This window comes from Carcharhinus amblyrhynchos, chromosome 11 (genome assembly GCF_965287045.1).
Source record: "Carcharhinus amblyrhynchos chromosome 11, sCarAmb.v2.hapA, whole genome shotgun sequence".
NCBI classification, from domain to species: Eukaryota; Metazoa; Chordata; class Chondrichthyes; order Carcharhiniformes; family Carcharhinidae; genus Carcharhinus; species Carcharhinus amblyrhynchos.
The window spans coordinates 27,435,419-27,459,281 of record NC_137334.1 but is presented as its reverse complement, the minus strand read 5'-3'; the positions used below and the strand labels follow the sequence as shown (position 1 = coordinate 27,459,281).

The 23,863-nt window shown below is 42.8% G+C and overlaps 1 protein-coding gene across 5 annotated transcripts in view; it reads right to left on the bottom strand.

The window, feature by feature from the left end:
- Positions 1 to 23,863, bottom strand: part of sf3b1 (splicing factor 3b, subunit 1) — a 63,013-nt gene that overhangs the window by 23,170 nt on the left and 15,980 nt on the right. The window contains exons 1-9 of one of the 5 annotated variants that reach the window (XM_080198782.1): positions 23,634 to 23,731; positions 21,095 to 21,150; positions 20,655 to 20,734; positions 20,371 to 20,535; positions 7,997 to 8,306; positions 5,825 to 6,040; positions 5,014 to 5,135; positions 2,803 to 3,000; positions 67 to 168 (exon numbers count right to left, since the gene is read on the bottom strand). In XM_080198782.1, coding sequence (XP_080054908.1) covers positions 67 to 168; positions 2,803 to 3,000; positions 5,014 to 5,135; positions 5,825 to 6,040; positions 7,997 to 8,306; positions 20,371 to 20,535; positions 20,655 to 20,734; positions 21,095 to 21,116 — 1,215 coding nt within the window. In that variant the 5' untranslated portion in view covers positions 21,117 to 21,150; positions 23,634 to 23,731. Of the gene's footprint in view, positions 1 to 66; positions 169 to 2,802; positions 3,001 to 5,013; positions 5,136 to 5,824; positions 6,041 to 7,996; positions 8,307 to 20,370; positions 20,536 to 20,654; positions 23,500 to 23,633; positions 23,749 to 23,863 lie in introns of those variants that run through there. The other 4 variants (XM_080198780.1, XM_080198781.1, XM_080198785.1 and 1 more) reach the window with 4 other exon arrangements.

The following is a 23,863-nucleotide window of genomic DNA, read 5'->3' as shown; positions in this document are numbered from 1 at the left end:
GGAGAAAAATCATATTTATACTAGTACAATAGAGCTAGTAATGACACACAATAAAACTATGCTTACCTTCCTCATTGGTGGAGTACCATTCTTTATTTTCAGAAGCAACTTCATTATCTTTCTTTCCTTCTGCTCTTCTGGGCTTAACGTTGATTCATCTACTTCAACCTGATGAGTAAAGATGACAAATGTTTCTGTCAAGTACTGCAATTTTCAAATCTGATTTTTCAAAACTCCCTTCAAGCTACAACAGCTTGTACAGAATCCTTAATTCAACATTCTTTTCAAAACAACTGCACGTATAGCACTCCTAGATTGAAAGGTAAATGCATCCATACCAGTCTTGAGAAATATCACAAATAACCAGAATTTCGTAGTGCATTTTCTTTTGCATATTTTCATTTGGTCAAACGCTGTCTCATTAGAGACTGAGTTATGAGCAAAACCCTGAGAAATTGAGTTTTTCAGCTTTGACAGCAGGTGACTAACAGGCACAGGACTCCCTCTCTACTGCATCAGCCTAGATTTTTTAACCTGGGGTGAGGTTTGAGCCATCTGGATTACAGACAAAAAGGTCACTGGTGTGTGCGTGAAGGAGAACACAGATACATGCATAAGAACATAAGAAATAGGAGCAGGAGTAGGCTATCTAGCCCCTCGAGTCTGCCCTGCCATCAATAAGATCATGGCTGATCTGAAGGGGCTCAGTTCCACTTACCTGCCTGCTCCTCATAACCCTTTACTCCCTTTTCAATCAGAAATCTATCTACCCGTGACTTAAAACTTAAAATCAAATCTACTATCATAATAATCTTCTTCACCTTATTATCCGTCTCTCCCCATGACTCTAAACAATACCTCTATCACCCTGAAATGCTTGGCAGTTAATAGTCACCCGTGCAACACCTCTACCAATGAGCATCTACTGCCAACCAATCAGCACTTTTTTCTCATAAGAACATAAGAAATAGGAGCAGGAGTAGGCCATCTAGCCCTTCGAGCCTGCCCCGCCATTCAATAAGATCATGGCTGATCTGTCGCTGCTCAGTTCCACTTTCCCGCCCTCTCCCCATAACCCTTAATCCCCTCTCTTATCAAAAACCCATCAACCCACGTCTTAAAAATATTTAGCGAGGTAGCCTCCACCACTTCAACGGGCAGAGAATTCCAGAGATTCACCACCCTTTGAGTGAAGAAGTTCCTCCTCAACTCCGTTCTAAACCGCCCCCCCTTTATCTTGAAGCTGTGCCCCCTAGTCCTACTGTCTTTTTTGAGCGGGAAGAGTCTCTCCACCTCTATCCTATCCATCCCATTCATCATCTTATACGTCTCAATGCGATCTCCCCTCATTCTTCTAAACTCTAACGAGTACAAGCCTAGTTTATTCAGCCTCTCCTCATAGCTCAACCCCCTCAACTCCGGTATCAGCCTAGTAAACCTCCTCTGCACTCCCTCCAAGGCCAAAATATCTTTGCGCAGGTGCGGTGCCCAAAACTGCACACAGTACTCCAGCTGCGGCCTCACCAATGCCCTATACAGCTGCAGCAAGACCTCCCTACTTTTATATTCAATCCCCCTCGCTATGAAGGCCAGCATCCCATTCACCTTCCTGACCACATGCTGCACCTGCAAGCTGGGTTTTTGCGACTCATGCACAAGGACCCCGAGGTCCCTCTGCACCGTCGCCTGCTGCAGTTTTTCACCCCGTAAGTAATAGTCCTTCCTACCATTATTCCTACCAAAGTGGACCACCTCACACTTGCCAACGTTAAATTCCATTTGCCATTTCCTGGCCCATTCGCCCAGCCTATCTAGATCCTTCTGCACTCTCTCCACACCCTCCGCACAATTTGCCGTTCCACCAATCTTGGTGTCATCAGCAAATTTCGACACCCTACACTCGGTTCCCTCCTCCAGATCATCTATATAAATGGTAAAAAGCCATAAAGAATAAGCTGTTTTCCCCTATATCAACATTTTTACAATATGTTCTGATGAGTGCAAGATGAGAAGCTACAACATGTTTTTCCCACTAAAAGCTTCCCACAGTCCAAAGATGCCTAGGCTAGTTGGAATGGCCATGCTAAATTGGCCCTTAGTGTCCAATGATGAGTAGGTGAGCTGTAAACAATGCTTTACATCACTATCAGCTCCATTCTTATCAAGCTCCAGTGGATAAGACCTTAGTCTTCAATTTCTCTATAGTCTTACCAACCTACATCTATAACAATTGCTTCCAACTGTATCTTCCTACATACCTCTTTCACTATAACTCCAGCTTACTTTGTACTTTTCCTCCACTATTTCCTATCTGCTAGCATTTCTTTCAAAATCTTTCCACTTCATTCTCAGCTTCCAAGTCTTCGTAACCAACATTTAACAAAGCACTTATGGAAGAAGTTGTCCTTTAAATGAAATATGCTGCAAATACGTACAAAATTGTCATGTTGATACACTTTTCTTAACTCATGATGATGTAACCCATATTGCATCACTTGCATATTTACAGTGCTCTGGAATTTAACAGCAAAATCCTACTGCTAACACAAAAGCATTTCAACTATTCCAAGTTTCACACTTGTTATTTCCAAGCATAGACTAGTCCAGTTTGTGAATTTTAATGTGTAAACAATATTCAAAATGGACAATAGGAGGTCATTCAACTTCTAAAAAAGATACTGTATGGTATCAATGTAATTTAAAAGCTGTAAATCCTTATCAGATAAAATCTACAATTCACATGTGTATACTCCTTTTTACTGGGAGAAATCAGGCAACTACAAAATTTTCAACCACAATTACCAGCAATTTGTCAAAGTACTGAATGTCATCAGGTTTCAGGAATGGAAGGTTCCCAGAGGGCTGGTCATTCATGTTCTTTGCAGAGCGTTCTTCAGACTGCATGTGGAATCCAGTTAGGCCTCCAAGCGGTGTCGGGGTTGCAGTCAGTTTACGAGCAGGTGTTCGGATTGGGACATAACCAGCTGGAGGTGGAAGAACCTGTGAAGATTCAAAAGAAAGTTACTTTTATTCATTGAATAAATGATGGTATTCATTTAAATATAACAAAATAAGATTAACAATTTTTCCTCTACACATTTTTTGGGCAATTCTTTTCTCATTTAATAGGTCAATGAAGTAACAACATGTATTCAAATTTAAAACCAGGATAAATAACATTACAAATCAATTCTTTGCTGTTTTGTCGGCAACTAGCAAACTGAAAAATTGCCAACAATGCAACAATTACAACTTTGTCATTTCACTCTTGTGCTGTGAGTGAAGATTTAATGATTGGTTAGGCTCACATTTAAGTGGTTTGTTTGAAGTTCTTTCTGCACTCTCTTAAAATGCAAATTCCTATTTCCCCTTAAATAGGACAATACAATCACCCAGAAACAAACTCAAATTTATGAGAAGCCTGTTTAGGAGTAACTACTGTTTAAGAAAATGCAGCCCCCACTCCACCAGCTTCAATCTCACAGGTCATCCAATTATAATTGCCCATATAATTAATGTCACCGCCATATGTCTAACTATTGCGCCCAAGAAATGGGGAGCCAGTTGCAGAAAATACAGATAGTGGCTACCCAGGACATGATGTGCACTGCTGTACTGGGTAAAACTAGCTTGTATCAAAATTAACGGTCTATAGGACAGAATTAGACCACTCGGCCCATCAAGTCTGTTCCACCATTCAATCAAGGCTGATATTTTTCTCATCCTCATTCTTCTGTCTTTTCCCCATAACCCTATATCCCTTATTTCTCTGTCTTAAAGACATTCAATGACTTGGCTCCCACAGCCTTCTGCAGCAAAGAGTTCCACAGATTCACCACTCTCTGGCTGAAGAAATTCCTCCTCAGCTGTTCCTCATGAGACAAGCTCTTCATTCCAAGGATCATTCTTGTGAACTCCTCTGGACCCCTGCCAAAGCCAGCACAGTAAGAAGTCTGACAACACCAGGTTTACTGATCAGTAATCTGTAAACTGTCTTTGCTTTATATGCTCTGTCTGAGGCCAGAACTCTTCATTCACCTGATGAAGAGGGAAACCTCAAAAGCTTGTGAGTTTACCATCAAATAAATCAGTTGGACTTAAACCTGGTGTTGTCAGACTTCTTACTGTGTTTACCCCAGTCCAACGCCAGCATCTCCACATCAAAGCCAGCACACCCATCCTTAGATACGGGGCCCAAAACTGTTCACAGCACTCCAAATGGGGTCTGACCAGAGCCTTAGACAGCCTCAGAAGTTAAATCCTGCTTTTGTATTCTAGCCCTCTCAACATGAATGCTATCATTGCATTTGCCTTCCTAACTGCCGAACGAAACTGCACATTAGCCTTAAGAGAACCTTGAACAATGACTCCCAAGTCCCTTTATGCTTGATTTCCTAAGCATTTTCCCCATTTAGAAAATAGTCCATGCCACCATTCCTCCTTCCAAAGTGTATAACCTCACACTTTTCCACACTGTATTCCATCTGCCATTTCTTTGCCGACTCTCCTAACCTGTCCAAGTCCTTCTGCAGCCCCCCTGCTTCCTCAATACCACCTGTCCCTCTACATATCTATCATCTGCAAACTTAGCAATAGTGCCTTCAGCTTCTTCCTCCAAATCATTAATGTATATTGTGAAAAGTTGTGGTCCCAGCACTGACCCGAGGCACACCACTAGTCACTGGCTGCCATCCTAAAAAGACTCCTTTATCCCCACTCTCTGCCTTCTGCAAGCCAGCCACTCATCTATCCATGCCAGGATCTCACTCCAAACACCATGGCCTTATTTAAAAGTCTCTTGTGTGGCACCTTGTCAAAGGCCTTCTGAAAATTTAAATAAATCACATCCACTGGTTCCCCTTTATATAACTTCCTTATTATCTTCTCAAAGAACTCCATCAGATTTGTCAGACATGACCTCCCCTTGACAAAGTTATGCTGACTCAGTGTCTTCCATTAAGTATGGCTTTTAAAATGAAGCGTCACTACCGTTCTAGGTTTATACTACATTACCTTATAGCCTTCAGGGAACATTGCATCCAGTTCCTCATCTGTAAGTGGGCGATTTCTTTCATCAATTTCACGCTCCCAACGCCATGCCTGCAGTTGTTCGGGTGTCATACTCATCAAGTGGCCTAAACAGTTGAAATATTTATATATATATATATACAAAAATTTTTCTCTAAAGTTACTTGAACACAAAAGATTAAAATATTTTTGACTCTTTTTAAATAGACTATAATTCTTTTATTGAATTTAGCAGCATGGTTAGTGAAGGGTTGGAGGGCCAAAGGGCCTGTTCATGTGCTGTAATTTTCTTTTTTCTTTTAATTTGGTTGTTTCCGCAATCTGTAATGTAGTTTAGCTTCCAACAAATTTGTTCTGATTTAGTCAGAAAAAAATTCTTAAATGCCATTGCTTATAATTCGTGAGATTACTTTAACACTTTAAACATCAGTATTGAAAAAGGATCTTTTATAAAGCACAGAATTCTTTTTGCTGGTTCCAAGAAATAAATTGGATTGGTAGCTCAACAAACCTGTTCCATAAATAATGCAATTTTCAGTGCTGATATCATATAACTAGCTCAGGTCCCCATTACAAGTATGCTTGTGTGCACATGCATGGGAATAGGACCAACCTCAACAGTTTTGTCTCTGTCCCCTCCATCATCCAGACTCGCACAAGAAAATAGGCCACGTAGGAAAGCACCAAAAGGGCCACTGGTGGTTACTGAACTATGGTCTAAATATCTATTTAAAATACAGCATTTTACATCAGATGCAATCTATAAATAGTGAAAATACAGCTTTTGCTTCATCACCTGGCGTAGGTGTCGCCATAGCCATTGCAGGTGTGCCTTTTGGTGTAATTCCACTAGGGGTAAGCAATGGAGTACTGCCACCCATTTGGCTAGCTGGCGTTTCATCCCAACGAGACTTTCTTTTGCTTGCACCAGGGGTTGGGGTTTCACCTATCGAGTCACCTCCACGATCTGTCCGTGGTGTCTCAGCCCAGCCACTGCCATGCCCTGGCGTTTCTAAAATAAGAAATGAAATAGTGAACAAGAACCCAAGACCAAAACTTTAAAAGCAGAAATCATTCAAGACAATTCCTTGTTTTATGTTGCCTAAAAAAAGACACAAAAACTCTTAAAGAAACATTGCTCAATATTAAAATGAATGCTACCTACTTCAATTGCATAAACTGAAGTATAACTCTTCAACAAGTTCAAGCACCATTATTATTCCAATTAGTACCAACTGAGCAAAAATATACGTGATGGAATTAAAAACAAGAATGGAAAGATGGCACAGGCAGTTTCAAAAAACAGCTGAATAGTTTCCTGAGCGATATAATAGATCGAGCATAGTTGGTATTTATTTAAAGTTGGGATTCATCAGGTGGATGGAACATCTTTATTTTACTATGAAAATCGTTGCCCTTTTTAATAGAAAATAAGCTAATACGTCAAATAGAAACCTTCCTTTACAACCTCCAACTTCTTGTAAAGGAATTCCATACAAAACATTATTTATTCTTTCGTATGCTGGTGGATCTGCGTCAAACATTTTGAAATATTTTCTTCTAATTAATCCTATCTCAACAATCAAAATATACCAATAGCAATTTCAATCCTGCAGCAACATTGAGCAATCAATAACCGTTAATGCTTAATCATGAAGTCTCAAACGTCAATACTGGTTTCTTAAGTTAATAATTTAAACTAAAGGCAAAAAAGGATGCTGGAGTCTGAAACAAAAATAGAAAATGCTGGAAAATATCAGCAGATCTGACAGAATCTGTGGAGAGAGAATGGTGCCAATGTCTGGATGACCTTTTGTCAGAGCAGTAGGTAGGCTTGCAGGGCCTGCTGGCCGACTCCTGCTTCTATTTCTTGTGTCATTTGAAAATTAAGTTGTTGAGAAAAACTGGTTCAAAATAGCTTATCTGGTGTCAATATTTATTTTAGAGAAAGGTAGTTATCTGCAATTAGTGGTGCATCATGGGTAAAACAGGTCTCCAAATTTGCTTGGTTGTCTTAAGGAGCCAGAGAAATATTTTACAGGAATTTTCTTGGTCAGTTTTTATAACTTTTTTTCCATCCACATAGATTAGCATTACTGGTGAAAAAGCTGAAAAGATTAAGTTATGTTGTAGTCAGACATTTGGTTCTCTGATAGTTCAGCAAAATTATCCAATGAGTACAACCATTCTGAGAATGATCAAAGACAGTTCCAGATTTGATCCTACCATGAATTTGTTGATATGAATCTGTTGAGTGCTATAGTTGGCATAATTTCCCTAGTGAGGCAGAAGAAAATTCATTGCTGGTTCATACAACTAATTTCAATCCAGTGTCCTCTGAAGTGCCTGAGTATTTATGCAGAAGTTCAGATAGTGACGATATCCCAAGGAGTTAAGGCAATCGGGAAATGAGCAAACAGTTCAAAGTGGGAAGAAAAAGATAATCTTTTGAATTAATTAACTGAATACACAAGACCTTCCCAATATGTTGACTTCCTGAAGGAATCCACCAGCTTGATAATTTTACATCATAGTAACAGGAAAACATGTATTTTGTTTATAGAGGTGAGTTACTTTATGTAGGATTTCTAGCCTCTGACCTGCTTTTACAACCACAGCTAGTTCAATTCAGTTTCTGGTCAATGGTAACAATGGGGGATGTGGTGAATGTCATGGGGCAATGCTTAGATTCTCTCTTACTGGATAGTCATTGCCCAAATGTTACTTGTGAACAAGCCTAGATACTGTCACGGTCTTGCTGCATTTGGGCACTGACTGCTTCTGAATTTCTATCAGTATATGTTCGTACACACAATTAAAGCAGTTGTGTGACATTTTGAAGTCTTTATGATCGCAAATGAATGTGCTCAAAAAAAACAGTTTACAGAAGTTTCAACAGCTAGAATTTCTTTAATCATTACTTTAACATGAATGCAATTTTCTTTGCAGAAGGAAAAGTTAACCTCACCCCTATCTGTTTTTGGAGTTTCATCCCATCTGTTTTTGCGCACACTGGAAGTTGCACCCCCATGACCTGGTGTAGCATGTCCAGGTGTATCTCGTCCTGGTGTAGCAGCCCCTGCTGGTGTGTGACTAGGAGTGGGCTCCCACATTCTTGAGCTGGGGGTTGCACCAGGAGTCTCACTGCCCTTTGAACGACCAGGTGTTTCATCCCAGCGGCTCTGAGAAGGTGTGTTTCCAGGTGTGTGACCAGGGGTATGCCCTGGTGTGTGCCCAGGTGTATGTCCAGGTGTGTGCCCAGGAGTATGCCCTGGAGTCTACAAAAGAAAATGTGCAAATAATTTGAATTCAATTTATCAACACACTTATTAACTATTGACAAGTAAACTTTCATTAGATAATGTGCAATTATACACCATCAAAATAGGAACTTCATAAATTGCTATGAGCTAAGTGCAGCAGCAAAATGTTGATTTGATGATAAACAAATGAAAGTAAATGATAATTGATGTTATTATCAATTGATCATAGCCTCAATTTACACAGGGATTTACACCGATACTTCCCAGGTACCAACTAATCTAACAACTTGCTAAATGGTTGAAAGAGCAAGTCATCCTTCTGGTTGATTTCAATCCTAGTCTCCTGATTGATTCTATTAACTATACTGCTCTATGTGCACCGTCTCTCTGACAGAGTATTTTGCCCAGGCGTTCTCCCCACCCTGTCCCCATATCCCCACACATTTACTATAGCGAATCCATCTAACCTATACATCTTGGGACACTAAATGGCAAATTATCATGGCCAATCCATCTAGACTGCACATCTTTGGACCGTGGGAGGAAACCAGAGCACCCAGGGAAAACCCACACAGAGAGAACATGCAAGCTCCACACAGCCAATCAAGGACAGAATTAAACCCAGGTCCCAGATTTTGTGACGCAGCAGTGCTAACTACTGTGCTGCCCTACAATTGCTGCAGGTAAACATGAGCAACAAGTGTAATAAGAACATAAGAAATAGGAGCAGGAGTAGGCCATCTAGCCCTTCGAGCCTGCCCCGCCATTCAATAAGATCATGGCTGATCTGTCGTGGCTCAGTTCCACTTTCCCGCCCTCTCCCCATAACCCTTAATCCCCTCTCTTATCAAAAACCCATCAGCCCGCGTCTTAAAAATATTTAGCGAGGCAGCCTCCACCACTTCAACGGGCAGAGAATTCCAGAGATTCACCACCCTTTGAGTGAAGAAGTTCCTCCTCAACTCCGTTCTAAACCGCACCCCCTTTATCTTGAGGCTGTGCCCCCTAGTCCTACTGTCTTTTTTGAGCGGGAAGAGTCTCTCCACCTCTATCCTATCCATCCCATTCATCATCTTATACGTCTCAATGAGATCTCCCCTCATTCTTCTAAACTCTAACGAGTACAAGCCTAATTTATTCAGCCTCTCCTCATAGCTCAACCCCCTCAACTCCAGCATCAGCCTAGTAAACCTCCTCTGCACTCCCTCCAAGGCCAAAATATCTTTGCGCCGGTGCGGCGCCCAAAACTGCACTATACAGCTGCAGCAAGACCTCCCTACTTTTATATTCAATCCCCCTCGCTATGAAAGCCAGCATCCCATTCGCCTTCCTGACCACATGCTGCACCTGCAAGCTGGGTTTTTGCGACTCATGCACAAGGACCCCGAGGTCCCTCTGCACCGTCGCCTGCTGCAGTTTTTCGCCACGTAAGTAATAGTCCTTCCTACCATTATTCCTACCAAAGTGGACCACCTCACACTTGCCAACATTAAATTCCATTTGCCACTTCCTGGCCCATTCGCCCAGCCTATCTAGATCCTTCTGCAGACTCTCCACACCCTCCGCACAATTTGCCGTTCCCCCAATCTTGGTGTCATCAGCAAATTTCGACACTCTACACTCGGTTCCCTCCTCCAGATCATCTATATAAATGGTAAAAAGCTGAGGCCCCAGCACCGACCCCTGGGGCACTCCACTAGTCACCATCCGCCAATCCGAATAGCACCCATTGACCCCCACTCTCTGCCTCCTATTTGACAACAAATCCTCTATCCACGCTAACACCCTACCCCCAACTCCATGTCCCTCGACCTTCTGCAATAACCTCTTGTGAGGTACTTTGTCAAACGCCTTCTGAAAATCCAGAAAGACCACATCCACCGGCTCTCCTCCATCCACCGCCCTAGACACATCCTCATAGAACTCCAGTAAATTTGTCAGACACGACTTCCCTTTAATGAAACCGTGCTGCGTCTGCTCTATCAAGCAATTCCCTTCAAGATGCCTCGCAATTTCCTCCTTAATGACGGATTCTAACATTTTACCTACCACAGACGTTAAACCAACCGGCCTATAATTCCCCGCCTTTTGCCTGGCACCCTTCTTAAACAACGGCGTAACATTAGCCGTTTTCCAATCTTCCGGCACTTCCCCGGAATCCAGCGACGTCTGGAAAATAACCACTAAGGCATCCACTATCACTTCCGCCATTTCTTTCAGAACCCTCGGATGCATTCCATCCGGTCCTGGGGACTTGTCCACAATCAGTCCCTCCAGTCTGTCGAGCACCGCCTCTCTAGTAACAGTAATGTCATTAAGACCCTCCAGTCCTACCACCTTTCCATCACTAACACCCGGCAAATTATTCACGTCCTCCTCCGTGAAGACAGAAACAAAAAAGTTATTCAATACCTTAGCCATATCCCCATCCCCTACCACTAGGTCCCCTTTCTCATCCTCTAAAGGACCAACGTTCACCCTAGCCAGCCTCTTCCTTTTTATATATTTATAAAAACTCTTGCTATCCTTTTTTATATTAAGCGCTAGCCCAGCTTCATAGTTTCTCCTACCCTTCTTTATCAACTTCTTTGTCAATCTTTGTTGACATTTAAACCTCTCCCAATCCTCTTCTCGCCCACTACTCTTAGCTACTCTAAATTCCTCTGCTTTTAATTTAACATTTTAGAACATAGAACATAGAACACTACAGCACAAACAGGCCCTTCGGCCCACAAGTTGCGCCGATCACATCACCTACCAACCTACAGACCTATCTATAACCCTCAATCTCATTAAACCCCATATAGTCATCCAGAAGTCTTTTAAAAGACCCCAGCGAGTTCGCCTCCACCACCACTGACGGCAGCCGATTCCATTCACTCACCACCCTCTGAGTGAAAAACTTACCCCTAACATCACTTCTGAACCTCCCTCCCCACACCTTAAATCTGTGTCCTCTCGTAGCGACCATTTCAACCCGGGGAAATAGCCTCTGAGAGTCCACCCTATCCATTCCTTTCAACATTTTGTAAACTTCTATCAGGTCGCCTCTCAACCTTAGTCTCTCCAGGGAAAAGAGTCCCAGCTCCCTCAACCTAACTTCATAAGGCATGCCTCCCAGTCCAGGCAACATCCTTGTAAATCTCCTCTGCACCCTTTCAATAGCTTCTACATCTTTCCTATAGTGAGGCGACCAGAACTGCGCACAATACTCCAAATGAGGCCTGACAAGGGTCTTATAAAGTTCCAGCATTACCTCCCGACTCCTAAACTCAATCCCTCGATTAATGAAGGCCAGTACACCATACGCCTTCTTGACCACCTCCTCCACCTGCGAGGCCGATTTAAGAGTCCTGTGGACCCGGACCCCAAGATCCTTCTGCTCCTCAACACTACTCAGACTTCTGCCCTTGATAGTGTACTCGTTCATCCCGTTGGTTCTGCCAAAATGGACGACTACACATTTATCCGCGTTGAAGTCCATCTGCCACTTCTCCGCCCAGTCCTGCATCCTATCTATGTCCTGCTGCAACTTTTGCCATCCTTCCAGATCATCCACAACACCACCGACCTTCGTGTCATCAGCGAACTTACTTACCCATCCCTCCACTTCCTCATCCAGGTCATTTATGAAAATGACAAACAACAAGGGTCCCAGAACAGATCCTTGAGGCACTCCGCTGGTGACTGACCTCCATTCAGAAAAAGCCCCATCCACAACCACTCTCTGCCTTCTGCAGGCAAGCCAGTTCTGGATCCACAAGGCCAAAGGCCCTTGGATCCCATGCCCTCTCACCTTCTCAAGAAGTCTTGCGTGGGGGACCTTATCAAACGCCTTGCTGAAGTCCATGTACACTACGTCCACGGCACTTCCTTCGTCAATGTGTGCAGTCACATTATCGAAGAACTCAACTAGGCTTGTAAGGCACGACCTGCCCTTGACAAATCCATGCTGACTATTCCTGATCATGTCAAACCTCTCCAAATGTTCGTAAATCTTGTCCCTCAGAAGCCTCTCCATCAGCTTACCAACCACTGAGGTCAGACTCACTGGTCGGTAATTTCCCGGGCTATCTCTGTTCCCTTTCTTAAAAATAGGAACTACATCCGCAATCCTCCAATCCTCTGGAACCTCTCCCGTTTCCATTGACGACGCAAAGATCATCGCCAGGGGCTCTGCAATCTCTTCCCTCGCCTCCCACAGTATCCTGGGGTACATCCCATCTGGTCCCGGCGACTTACCTACCTTGATAGAATTCAAAAGTTCCAACACATCCTCCTCCTTAATATTCACGTACTCAATCCTTTCCATCTGCTGCACATCCATAACAAAATCTCCCAGATCGGCTTCCACCGTGAATACTGAGGCGAAGTACTCGTTAAGCACCTCCGCCATTTCTTCTGGTTCCACACAAACCTTTCCCCCCTCACCTTTTATAGGTCCTATCCCTTCTCTTCTTATCCTTTTACCTTTCACATATTTATAGAAGGCCTTGGGATTCTCCTTAATCTTACTCGCCAAGGTCTTCTCATGACCCCTTCTGGCTCTCCTAATTTCCCTTTTAAGTTCCCTCCTACAGTCCTTATACTCCTCAAGATCTTTAACATCTCCTAATTCCCTGAACCTCTTGTACACCTTCCTTTTCTTCCTGACTAGATTCAACACATCCTTTGTGCACCACGGTTCCCTCGACCCACCAAAACCCCCTCGTCTCATCGGAACGTTGTCATTCAGAGCTCCAGACACACATTCCTTGAATATCTGCCACCTTCCTTCGGTACTTTTCCCTAAGAACGCCTCCTTCCAGTTTATTTGTCCAAGTAACTTCCTGACTTCTTCGTATCTCCCCTTACCCCAGACAAACACCTTCCTAGCCTGCCTGATCCTATCTCGTTCCAACGCAATTGTGAAGGAGATAGAATTATGGTCACCATTTCCAAGATGCTCTCCTACCGAAAGATCCATCACCTGCCCTGGTTCATTCGCCAGTACCAGGTCAAGTACAGCCTCTCCCCTCGTAGGCTTGTCCACATACTGCGTCAGGAAACCCTCCTGAACACACCTAACAAACTCCTCCCCATCTATACCCCTTACCCTAGGGATATTCCAGTCGATGTTTGGGAAATTGAAGTCTCCCATCACGACAACTCTGTTATTAAAACATCTCTCCAGAATCTGTTTCCCTATTTGCACTTCAACTTCCCTGTCACTATTGGGCGGCCTATAGATTACACCCAGCAAAGTTTTTGACCCTTTGCTGTTCCTAACTTCCACCCACAGAGATTCTGTAGACAATCCCTCCACGACATCCTCTTTCTCTGTAGCCATGACACTATCCCTGATCAACAGTGCCATGCCACCACCCCTTCTGCCACCCTCCCTGTCCTTCCTTCATCTCCTTCGTTATCCACGGCTTATTACCTCTCCTCCTATGGTCCTTTTTGACCATCGGAATAAATTTCCGCTGAGCACCAAGAAAGATCTCCTTAAAGATCCTCCACTGCTCCTCAGCAGTCCCTCCCTCCAACGCGCTCCCCCAGTCAACATTCGCCAATTCTTCTCTCATCCTACCGTACTCCCCTCTATTCAAACAAAGTACGCGTGTCCGGGAACCCACTTTCTCCTCCTCCATCTGCACCAGAAACTCCACCATACAAATGATCACTCTCCCCAAGAGGATCCTTCACCGCAAGGTCCCTAATTCTACCCGCCTCATTACATAACACCAGATCCAAGATAGCTCGCTCCCTCGTCGGCTCCAACACACACTGTTCCAGGAAACTATCCTGGCAGCATTCCAAGAACTCCTCCTCGAGCCCACCACGTCCAACATGGGTCGACCAATCAATATGCAGATTGAAATCCCCCATAACTACGGCCGTCCCATTCCTGCACGCCGCACTTATTTGCGCGTTAACAGCCCGCCCCACCTCCAGATCATTATTCGGGGGCCTATAGACGACACCCACCAGCGTCTTCCTCCCTTTGCTGTTCCTAATCTCCACCCACAACGATTCCACGTTCTGCTCCTTGGCTCCAATATCATCCCTTGCTACCACCTTGATGCTATCCTTAATCAGCAGAGCAAAAATTGATGGAGGTGAGGATGACGAAGCCTCATTAATTCAGTGGCCATTTGCTGCATTGCTGGCTCAACGATTATAAAGCTTGGCTTGATTTGACAAATGAAAACTGAGAAGAAATCAAGAAACTTCTGTTGACTTAGGCATAGGCATCTAGAGAGGCAAAGACTGATTAGGGGCAGTCAGCATGGCTTTGTGAGTGAAAGATTATGTTTCACAAAATTTAATTGAATTTTTTGAATCTCCACACTCTGTGCAATGCAGACTAGGACCCCATGGTACTGCCCCTCCTGACACACCATGGTCCAATCATGACCTCCATGACAATTCTTGGATCAGCCCCAACCCACAATGCCTTCCCCCTCCCAGCCTTGGAGTGCCCTGATCTCCAAGACCCTTCCCCCTTGGGCAGTGCCAGGGGCACAGGCTGGCACTGCCAAGGTGCCCGTGCACAGGGGCACCCATTCTCCACCCCCCCCCCCCACCAAAGTCATTCCAATGGGGTCTCTTGCTAGTTCCCCGAATATGGGAATTACTCTAAACCCCGGAGTGAAATACTCCTGGTGGGGTGGGAGATTTTTTTTAAAATTTTAAACCAGATACAGGAAGTAGTCACAGGGAGGCCTGGGTAGTAGATTTTTTTTTCACTTTTAAAAGTTAGTCACCTCAGAGAATCAACCTCATTGTTCCTTGGGAGCACATCAGAGAGGGGGCGATTGGTGAGAGGAGAGCTTGTGAGTAAGTTAGTGTTTTTTTTAAACAAATGTCTGTAGTTTTTTTAAATTTTAAACCAGATACAGGAAGTAGTCACAGGGACGCCTGGGTAGTAGTTTTTTTCCCCCCTCTTGGCCCCCATAAATTGTAAAGGTCTCAGGAGTAGAGCCTGTCCCTGATGCTCAGGTGGGAAGGGGGAAGGAAAGAACAGGATTAGTGATTGGGGATTCCATAGTTAAGGGGATAGATAGAAGAGTCTGTGGGAATGAGCGAGACTTGCGGTTGGTATGTTGCCTCCCAGGTGCCAGGGTCCATGATATCTCTGATCGAGCGTTCGAGATCCTTAAGGGGGAGGGGAACCAGCCCCAAGTTGTGGTACATGTAAGCACCCATGACATAGGTAGGAAAAGGGATGGGGATATAAAACAGAAATTCAGTGAGTTAGGGTGGAAGCTTAGGGCTAAAACAAACAGAGTGGTTATCTCTGGTTTGTTACCTGTGCCGTGGGATAGCATGGAGAAGAATAGAGAGAGAGAACATTTGAACTCGTGGCTAAAGGCATGGTGCAGGAGGGAAGGGTTCAGATACTTGGACAATTGGGGCTCATTCTGGGGTAGGTGGGACCTCTACAAGAGGGATGGTCTGCACCTGAACCAGAGGAGTACTAATATCTTGGGGGGGAAATTTGCCAATGCTATTCGGGGGGTTTAAACTGATTCAAAGGGGGGATGGGAACCTGAATTGTAGCTCCAATGTACAGGAGGATGAGAATAGGGAGGTCATGGATAAGGTTTCTAGGTCACAGCAGTGTATTGGCAGGCAGGAGGGTAGTTTGAAGTGTGTATACTTTAATGCGAGGAGCATACGCAATAAGGTGGACAAACTTGCAGCCTGGATTGGTGCCTAGGACTTCGATGTTGTGGCCATTTCAGAGACATGCATAGAGCAGGGACAGGAATGGTTGTTGCAGGTTCTGGGGTTCAGATGTTTCAGTCAGAGCAGAGAAGGTGGTAGAAGAGGGGGAGGCGTGGCATTGTTAGTCAAGGACAGTATTACGGTGGCAGAAAGGACGTTTGATGTGGACCTGTCTATTGAGGTAGTATGGGCTGAGATTAGAAACAGGAAAGGAGAGGTCACACTGTTGGGAGTTTTTTTTATAGGCCTCCAAAAAGTTCCAGAGATGTAGAGGAAAGGATTGCAAAGATGATTCTGGATAGGTGCGAAAGTAACAGGGTAGTTGTTATGGGGGACTTTAACTTTACAAATATCGATTGGAAAAGCTATAGTTCAAGCACATTAGAGGGATCAGTTTTTGTCCAATGTGTGCAGCAAGGTTTCACGACACAGTATGTAGACAGGCCAACAAGAGGTGAGGCTACATTGGATTTGCTACTGGGTAATGAACCAGACCAGGTGTTAGACTTGAAGGTAGGTGAGCACTTTGGTGATAGTGACCACAATTCGGTTACGTTTACTTTAGTGATGGAACGGGATTGGCATATACCGAAGGGCAGAAGTTATAGCTGGGGGAAAGGTAATTATGAGGCTATTAGGAGAGATTTAGGATACGTAGGGTGGAGTAGGAAATTCCAGGGACTGGGAACATCTGAAATGTGGAGCTTATTCAAGGAGCAGCTACTGCAAGTCCTTGATAAATATGTACCTGTCAGGCAGGGAGGGAGTGGTCGAGCGAGGGAACCGTGGTGTACTAAGGAAGCTGAATCTCTGATGAAGAGGAAGGAGGAGGCTTATGTAAAGATGAGACATGAAGGCTCAGTTAAGGCACTGGAGAGTTATAAATTAGCCAGGAAGGAGCTAAAGAGAGAGTTAAGAAGAGCTAGAAGAGGACATGAGAAGACTTTGGCGGATAGGATCAAGGAGAATCCTAAAGCTTTCTACAAGTATGTCAAGAATAAAAGATTGGTTAGGGCAAGATTAGGGCCAGTCAGAGACAGCAGTGGGAAGTTGTGCGTGGAGCCTGAAGAGATAGGAGGGGCACTGAATGAGAATTTTTTGTCAGTATTCACGCAGGAAAAAGTCAGTGTAGTCAAGGAGAATACTGCGATATAAGGTTGTAGACTAGAAGGGATTGAGGTACATAAGGAGGAGGTGTTAGCAATTCTTGAGTGTATGAAAATAGATAAGTCCCCTGGACCAGATGGGATTTACCCTAGGATTCTCTGGGAGGTTAGGAAGGAGATTGCAGAGCCTTTGGCTTTGATCTTCATGTCGTCATTGGCTACAGGTATAGTGCCAGAAGACTGGAGGATAGCAAATGTTGTCCCCTTGTTCAAGAAGGGGAGTAGAGACCATCCTGGGAATTACAGACCGGTGAGCCTTACTTCTGCTGTGGGCAAAGTTTTCAAATTTATAAGGGATACGATTTATAATCATCTAGAGGGAAATAAATTGATAGTCAACACGGTTTTGTGAAAGGTAGGTCGTGCCTCACAAACCTTAGAGTTTTTTGAAAAGGTGACCAAAGAGGTGGATAAGGGTAAGGCAGTTGACGTGGTGTATATGGATTTTAGCAAAGCGTTTGATAAGGTTCCCCACGGTAGGCTACTGCAGAAAATGCAGATGCAATGGACTGAGGGTGATTTAGGAGTTTGGATCAGGAATTGGCTAGCTGATAGAAGGCAGAGGGTGGTGGTTGATGGGAAATATTCAACCTGGAGTTCAGTTACAAGTGGTGTACCTCAAGGATCTCTTTTGGAGCCACTGCTGTTTGTCATTTTTATAAATGACCTAGATGAGGGTGTAGAAGGATGGATTAGTAAATTTGCTGACGACACCCAAAGTCGGAGGAGTTGTAGACAGTGAGGATGGATGTTACAGTTTGCAGAGGGACATAGGTAAGCTGCAGAACTGGGCCGAGAGGTGGCAAAATGGAGTTTAATACGGAAAAGTGTGAGGTGATTCACTTTGTTAAGAATAACAGGAGTACAGAATATCAGGCTAATGGAAGGACTCTTAGTAGTGTTGACGAGCAGAGATCTCGGGGTACATGTGCATAGCTCCCTGAAAGTTGGCACACAGGTTGATAAGGTTGTTAAGAAGGCTTACGGTGTGTTAGCTTTTATTGGTAGAGGGATTGCATTTCGGGGCTGTGAGGTCATGTTACAACTGTACAAAACTCTGGTGCGGCCACACTTGGAGTATTGCGTACAGTTCTGGTCGCCGCATTATAAGAAAGATGTGGAGGCATTGGAAAGGGTGCAGAGGAGGTTTACCAGGATGTTGCCTGGTATGGTGGGAAGGTCTTATGAGGAAAGGCTGAGGGACTTGAGGTTATTTTCATTAGAAAGAAGAAGGTTACGAGGTGACCTAATTGAGGCATACAAGATGATCAGAGGATTGGATAGGGTGGACAGTGAGAGCCTTTTTCCTCGGATGGCGATGGCTAACACGAGGGGAGTTAGCTTTAAATTAAGGGGTGGTAGTTATAGGACGGATGTCAGAGGTAGGTTCTTTACTCAGAGGGTAGCAAGGGCATGGAATGCCCAGCCTGCAGCAGTTGTGGACTCGCCAACTTTAAGGGCGTTCAAATGGTCAGTGGATTGGCACATGGATAACATTGGAATAGTTTAGGTTAGAGGGTCATTAGATTGGTTCCACTGGTCGGCACATCATCGAGGGCCGAAGGGCCTGTACTGCGCTGTAACGTTCTATGTTATCGGGCCCGGCAAGTTCCAGACCGGGCCCAATAATGACATTTAAAATAGATTAACAATAGATTTAAAACAGATTAAAATCACTTACCTCTCTTCTTGCCTGTTCTCTGGCTCTGGGAGATGCGCATGCATCGGGAACGCATGCGCAAATCCCACGAAATGCCGACACGCACATCTCGAGACCTGATCTACCAGAAGATTTGCAGGTCGTGATGGGAGAACTGCCCCCCCAGGTGGCAGACGAGGGCAGTGCAGTCAACATTGTCTACATGGACTTTAGCAAGGCCTATGACAAGGTACTGCATGGTAGATTGTTGCATAAGGTTAAATCTCACAGGATCCAGGGCGAGGTAGCCAACTGGATACAAAATTGGCTTGATGGCTGACGGAGGGTGGTTGTACAGGGTTCTTTTTCAAACTGGAGGTCTGTGACCAGTGGTATGTCTCAGGAATTGGTGCTGGGTCCACTGTTATTTGTCATTTATATTAATGATTTGGATTTGAATTTAGAAGGAATGTTTAGCAAGTCTGCAGATGACACCAAGATTGGTGACATAGTGGACACTGAAGAAGGTATCTAAGATTGTAAAAGGATCTTGATCAATTGGGCCAGTCAGTGAGCTAATGAAATGAGCAGATGGAGTTTATATTTAAACAAATGGAGCTGATGCATTTTGGTGGATCAAACCAGGGCAGGACTTACTCAGTTAATAGTGGAGCACTGGGGAGAGTTATAGAACAAAGAGATCGAGGGATATAGATTAATAGCTCCTTAAAAGTGGAGTCTCAGGTGGACAGAATGGTGAAGAAGGCATTCAGCTTGATTGGTTTCACTGGTTAGAACACTGAATACAGGAGTTGGGACGTCTTGTTGAAGTTGTACTAGATTGGTAAGGCCACGCTTGGAATAATGTGTACAGTTTTGGCCACTCTATTATAGAAAGGATGTTATTAACGAGAAAGAGTGCAGAAAAGGTTTACTAGGATGCCACTGGGATTTGATGGTTTGAGTTATAAGGAGAGGCTGGATAGACTAGGGCTTTTTAACCTGCAGCATAGGAGACTTATGGGTGATCTTATAGACATCCAGAAAATGAGGGGTATAAATAAGGTAGATAGTCAACATCTTTTCCTGACAGTAGGGGAGTCTAAAACTAGAGGGCATAGGTTTAAGGTGAGAGGAGAGAGATACCAGATCGAGAGGGGCAATTTTTCACACAGAGGGTTGAGTGTGTTTGGAATGAGCTGCCAGAGGTACTAATCAAGATGGGTACAATTTTGTCTTTTAAAAAGCATTTAGATAATTACATGGGTAAGACTGATATAGAGGAACATGGACTAAACGCAAGCAATTGGGACTAAGTTAACTGGGCGGCGTGGACAAATTGGGCAGAAGGGCCTATTTCCATGTTGTAAATCTCAATGACTATTTCAGGCCAGGATTCCAAAGAAAAGCGGTGAAACCGAACCATTAACTGTGTGTCTCTCTCTCTCTCCACAGATGCTGCTGAACATTTTCATAATTTTCTGCTTTATTTCAAATTTCTAGTCTCTTCAGTACTTTGCTTGTACGTTAGGGAAGAAAAATAGTTAGCCTTCTCTCTCACCTCTGCTTGGTCCCAACTGGATAATTTCTTGGGTGTGGCACTAGGAGTTTGATCTGCTGTCTGATCCCATCGACGCTTGCGCTTGGCAGGCTGCTGAGCTGATCCATTGACTGCCTTAAGATCTCCAGCTTTAGCTTTCTCAGCTAGCTGTTGCCTTATTTCCCTCTGAAATAAACAAATACACAGATCAACCAAACTTTAATATAAAACCAGGCTGCTACTAATGAATTTATGAGGTGTTACATGCATACAAAACAAACATTTCAACCTAAAGAATGCATTACCTCTTCCTTTGTTAAATGCTGTTCTCGCATTACATCCATGTAGGTTCTGGCATGGACCTTAGGATCTGGTGTCTTTCCACCTGAGGGACAAAAATAGTGAGAATAGACCAGAAAACAATTAGTGCAAATATAAGAAAAAAGACAACTTTATTTTATCTAGTTACAATATTTTTGCATTAACAGTCTACGTTTATTTTGGTTCAACTTTAAGTTTAAAATTGCTGACTTCTCAATTTTATATTTGTTCAAATCACAGCAACTTACAGAGAAGCAACCCTGATGGTCAATTTAGCCTGCTTGAATACAAACAGTAATAATTACAACAATCTAAAGATAAATGCCTTAAGTGCAGTTACAAGCAAATCATACGCAAGACATCAAAACACATTTAAGTGTCCATTATTGTTGGTTTTCCTTCGGTGATGTTCCGGAATACGTACACTGGCGGGCCTGTGTGTCCATCAGCAGTTCTGACTTCAAGCAGCAGAACAGAAGCCTAGAAAATTATCTCTTTACCATTAGTAACACTTTGGAAAGGGTTTTAAAATTCAAAACATCACACCTTGTGTTAGTTTTTAAAATCTCACTCAATATGTGTACTAACAAACTTCTTAGGAGAAAACAAGTTTTACCTGTTTAATATTAACCATATTAAAAAATAATTGTAAATGCAACTATTTAAGCATAAAAAGTTACTTCAACAGGATACTTTTATTTGGGATTATGCTGTTTGGGTTTGTCTAAAACATGCTACACTGGCAGTGTCATACTGCCATTTTCATTGGACTTCCTTTTGGTTTACTTTTTCAGCATAACCTACACACGATCTGTTGCACTGCACCCTTAAGAATGCAGACAGGACTGTCATAGCAGTACTGCTGTAGGAAAGAAATTAAGGACAGTTAGTATGGGCCCGTGGAATTCCGGCAAACATATTTAGAGCAATTACAGTTACAAAAATGTCAGTTTCTATCCGTGATAAAACATATATACTGTAGGTCTGATATCTCTTTCAATTAAACCTGCATGACTAAACTGAAAATGTACTAAACAGAGCAAAAATTCCTATCTCACTGATAAATGCAAACTCAACCACCTGAGAAAAAAAACAAAACTTCCATCTGGCCCACTATGCCTCCCAGCAACAACCACATACCTAGTAGCTAACTAACTACCATTAGAATTGTTTCTAAAAGGCCACTCCAAATTAATTCAGAGGATGACAAGCTCCAACCTAGATGTGTGATAAAAACAGGAGCTATGGGAATCTGTCTTTATCACAGAACTTGCAACAGCCAAATTCTCCTCTTTCCAAACATTTCCCTCTCCCCCAATTTCTTATGGAAACACAAACTCTTGGAAAAATGGTTCCACAGACATGATTTGTTGTACCACACTTGGGTGGCTATTTATCTGCACATGCGATTGATATGGAGGAAGGATAGGTGGGAGGTTGCTCAAAAGCCCATCCTGTTATCGTCCAATAGTCACATATCTCATTTTTAGTGAGGCTAGTGAATAATGGCAGGAATAATGACCAACTTCGCCATTCTCTCTATTGCAGGAGCATTGAGTTCAATGTTACGAGTCTGACTCTGGCTCTGGCTAACGTGGCAAAGATTGGAAATTTATCTAATGATCTACATATCTTACTTTGTAGATCACTGGGGGAACACAAGTGATCTTTTCATCAAGAGAATATCACTCAGAAGCAATGGATTCACATACTTCAAAAAGTCCCGCAACAATCCATGCTTAGCAACATTTTCTAGAGAAAACACTGCCACTTAAAATAAACAAAAGCCCAATTATTTTAGTTAACTGTAAAGTAGAAATTAAAATTGAATAATTTGTCCACAAGAGCACATTTTGCAACTTTCAATTTAATAGTTTGTATTAAATTGTCATTTTTAAAATTGAAAAGTCATTCAGTCAGAGACTGCAGAGTGAATGTGCAAACCAATTCATAAATGTGCAACTTGTACAGCAGTGCATCAATTGAAAACGTCCTGAAAAATTCAATCTAGTTAACTTAAGATTACTTTTTAAACTGAAAAGTTTTTGAATGTATCTAATTATTTTATGTATGGATTATACAGCTTACTAGCAGTAACTTGTGCTGCATTATTCAACACGTGCAAAATAACTTTTTTGATAGCAATAATCACAAATTTGAGTTTTTAATCTATGTAGTTGGATTTGAGGTAACTGTTCAGAATGATTGGCTAAATATAATCCTCAAATAATTAAACTGAAAATTTAATTAAAAGATGCTACAAGATCATGTCCATCTAAATGCAATATAAGAACCTGCCTGAAATTGGCCCCATCTGTCCGGGTAGACAGAATGAATAGGGCATGGTAAAAGCAATTTAACGTTTTCCACTTGCACGGTGTTCTGTGGGAGATGGTTTGTTTGGTGCGCCAGCAAACCTCTGTATACATTTGGAAAGGCCTTTTGTTTCACTTTTAATCTTTTTGCACATGCGCCAAAGCCTTCCACATAAGACTGGGCTGAAATGACTGTTCTTGTATGGTTTACAAATGCTACATTCTTCCAGAAAAAAAACTATCACTATTCCCCATGAGCAATCTTTCATTCCATAAAAGAACAAAAATTCAGTCAACAATTCTCATTTAAAATAGAAGAATATCTCACTAATTTATTGTGGAAGGCAATGGGCATACACTCCTGAACATATGTAAATACTGACTTTTCAATTATACTGTTTCAACCGCCTGATGTGTACACAACAAAACAGATAAAAGTAACCCTTCACATGTTGCATAACCACATGTATTTGTGCAGACTGATATGCAAGATCTGAAGTGCCTTTAACAAATTAACCTAACTTTTAACAGTTCTCAAAATACAATGCTTTAAATAGTTCAAACTGTGAAATAAGCATAGTAAATAAAGTTCAAGGGCTGAACTGTTATGCACCCTCGTCAAAAAGCAGCACAATCTGAAAAAATTACCATCTGCAAATGGGTCATGGCGTTCAGGGGAAATAATCATCTGTCTCCTACGTGCTTTATACTCATCTTCCCGTTCCACAATCCGCTGCGGTCGATGTTCCGCAAATGGATCATACTGTAAATAAAAACAAAAAGTGTAAATAACAAAAGCATTAAACTTAAAAAATACTACATTTTATCTAATATACTGGTTCAAATTACAATTTCTCACAGCCATTCTATTGAAAAAT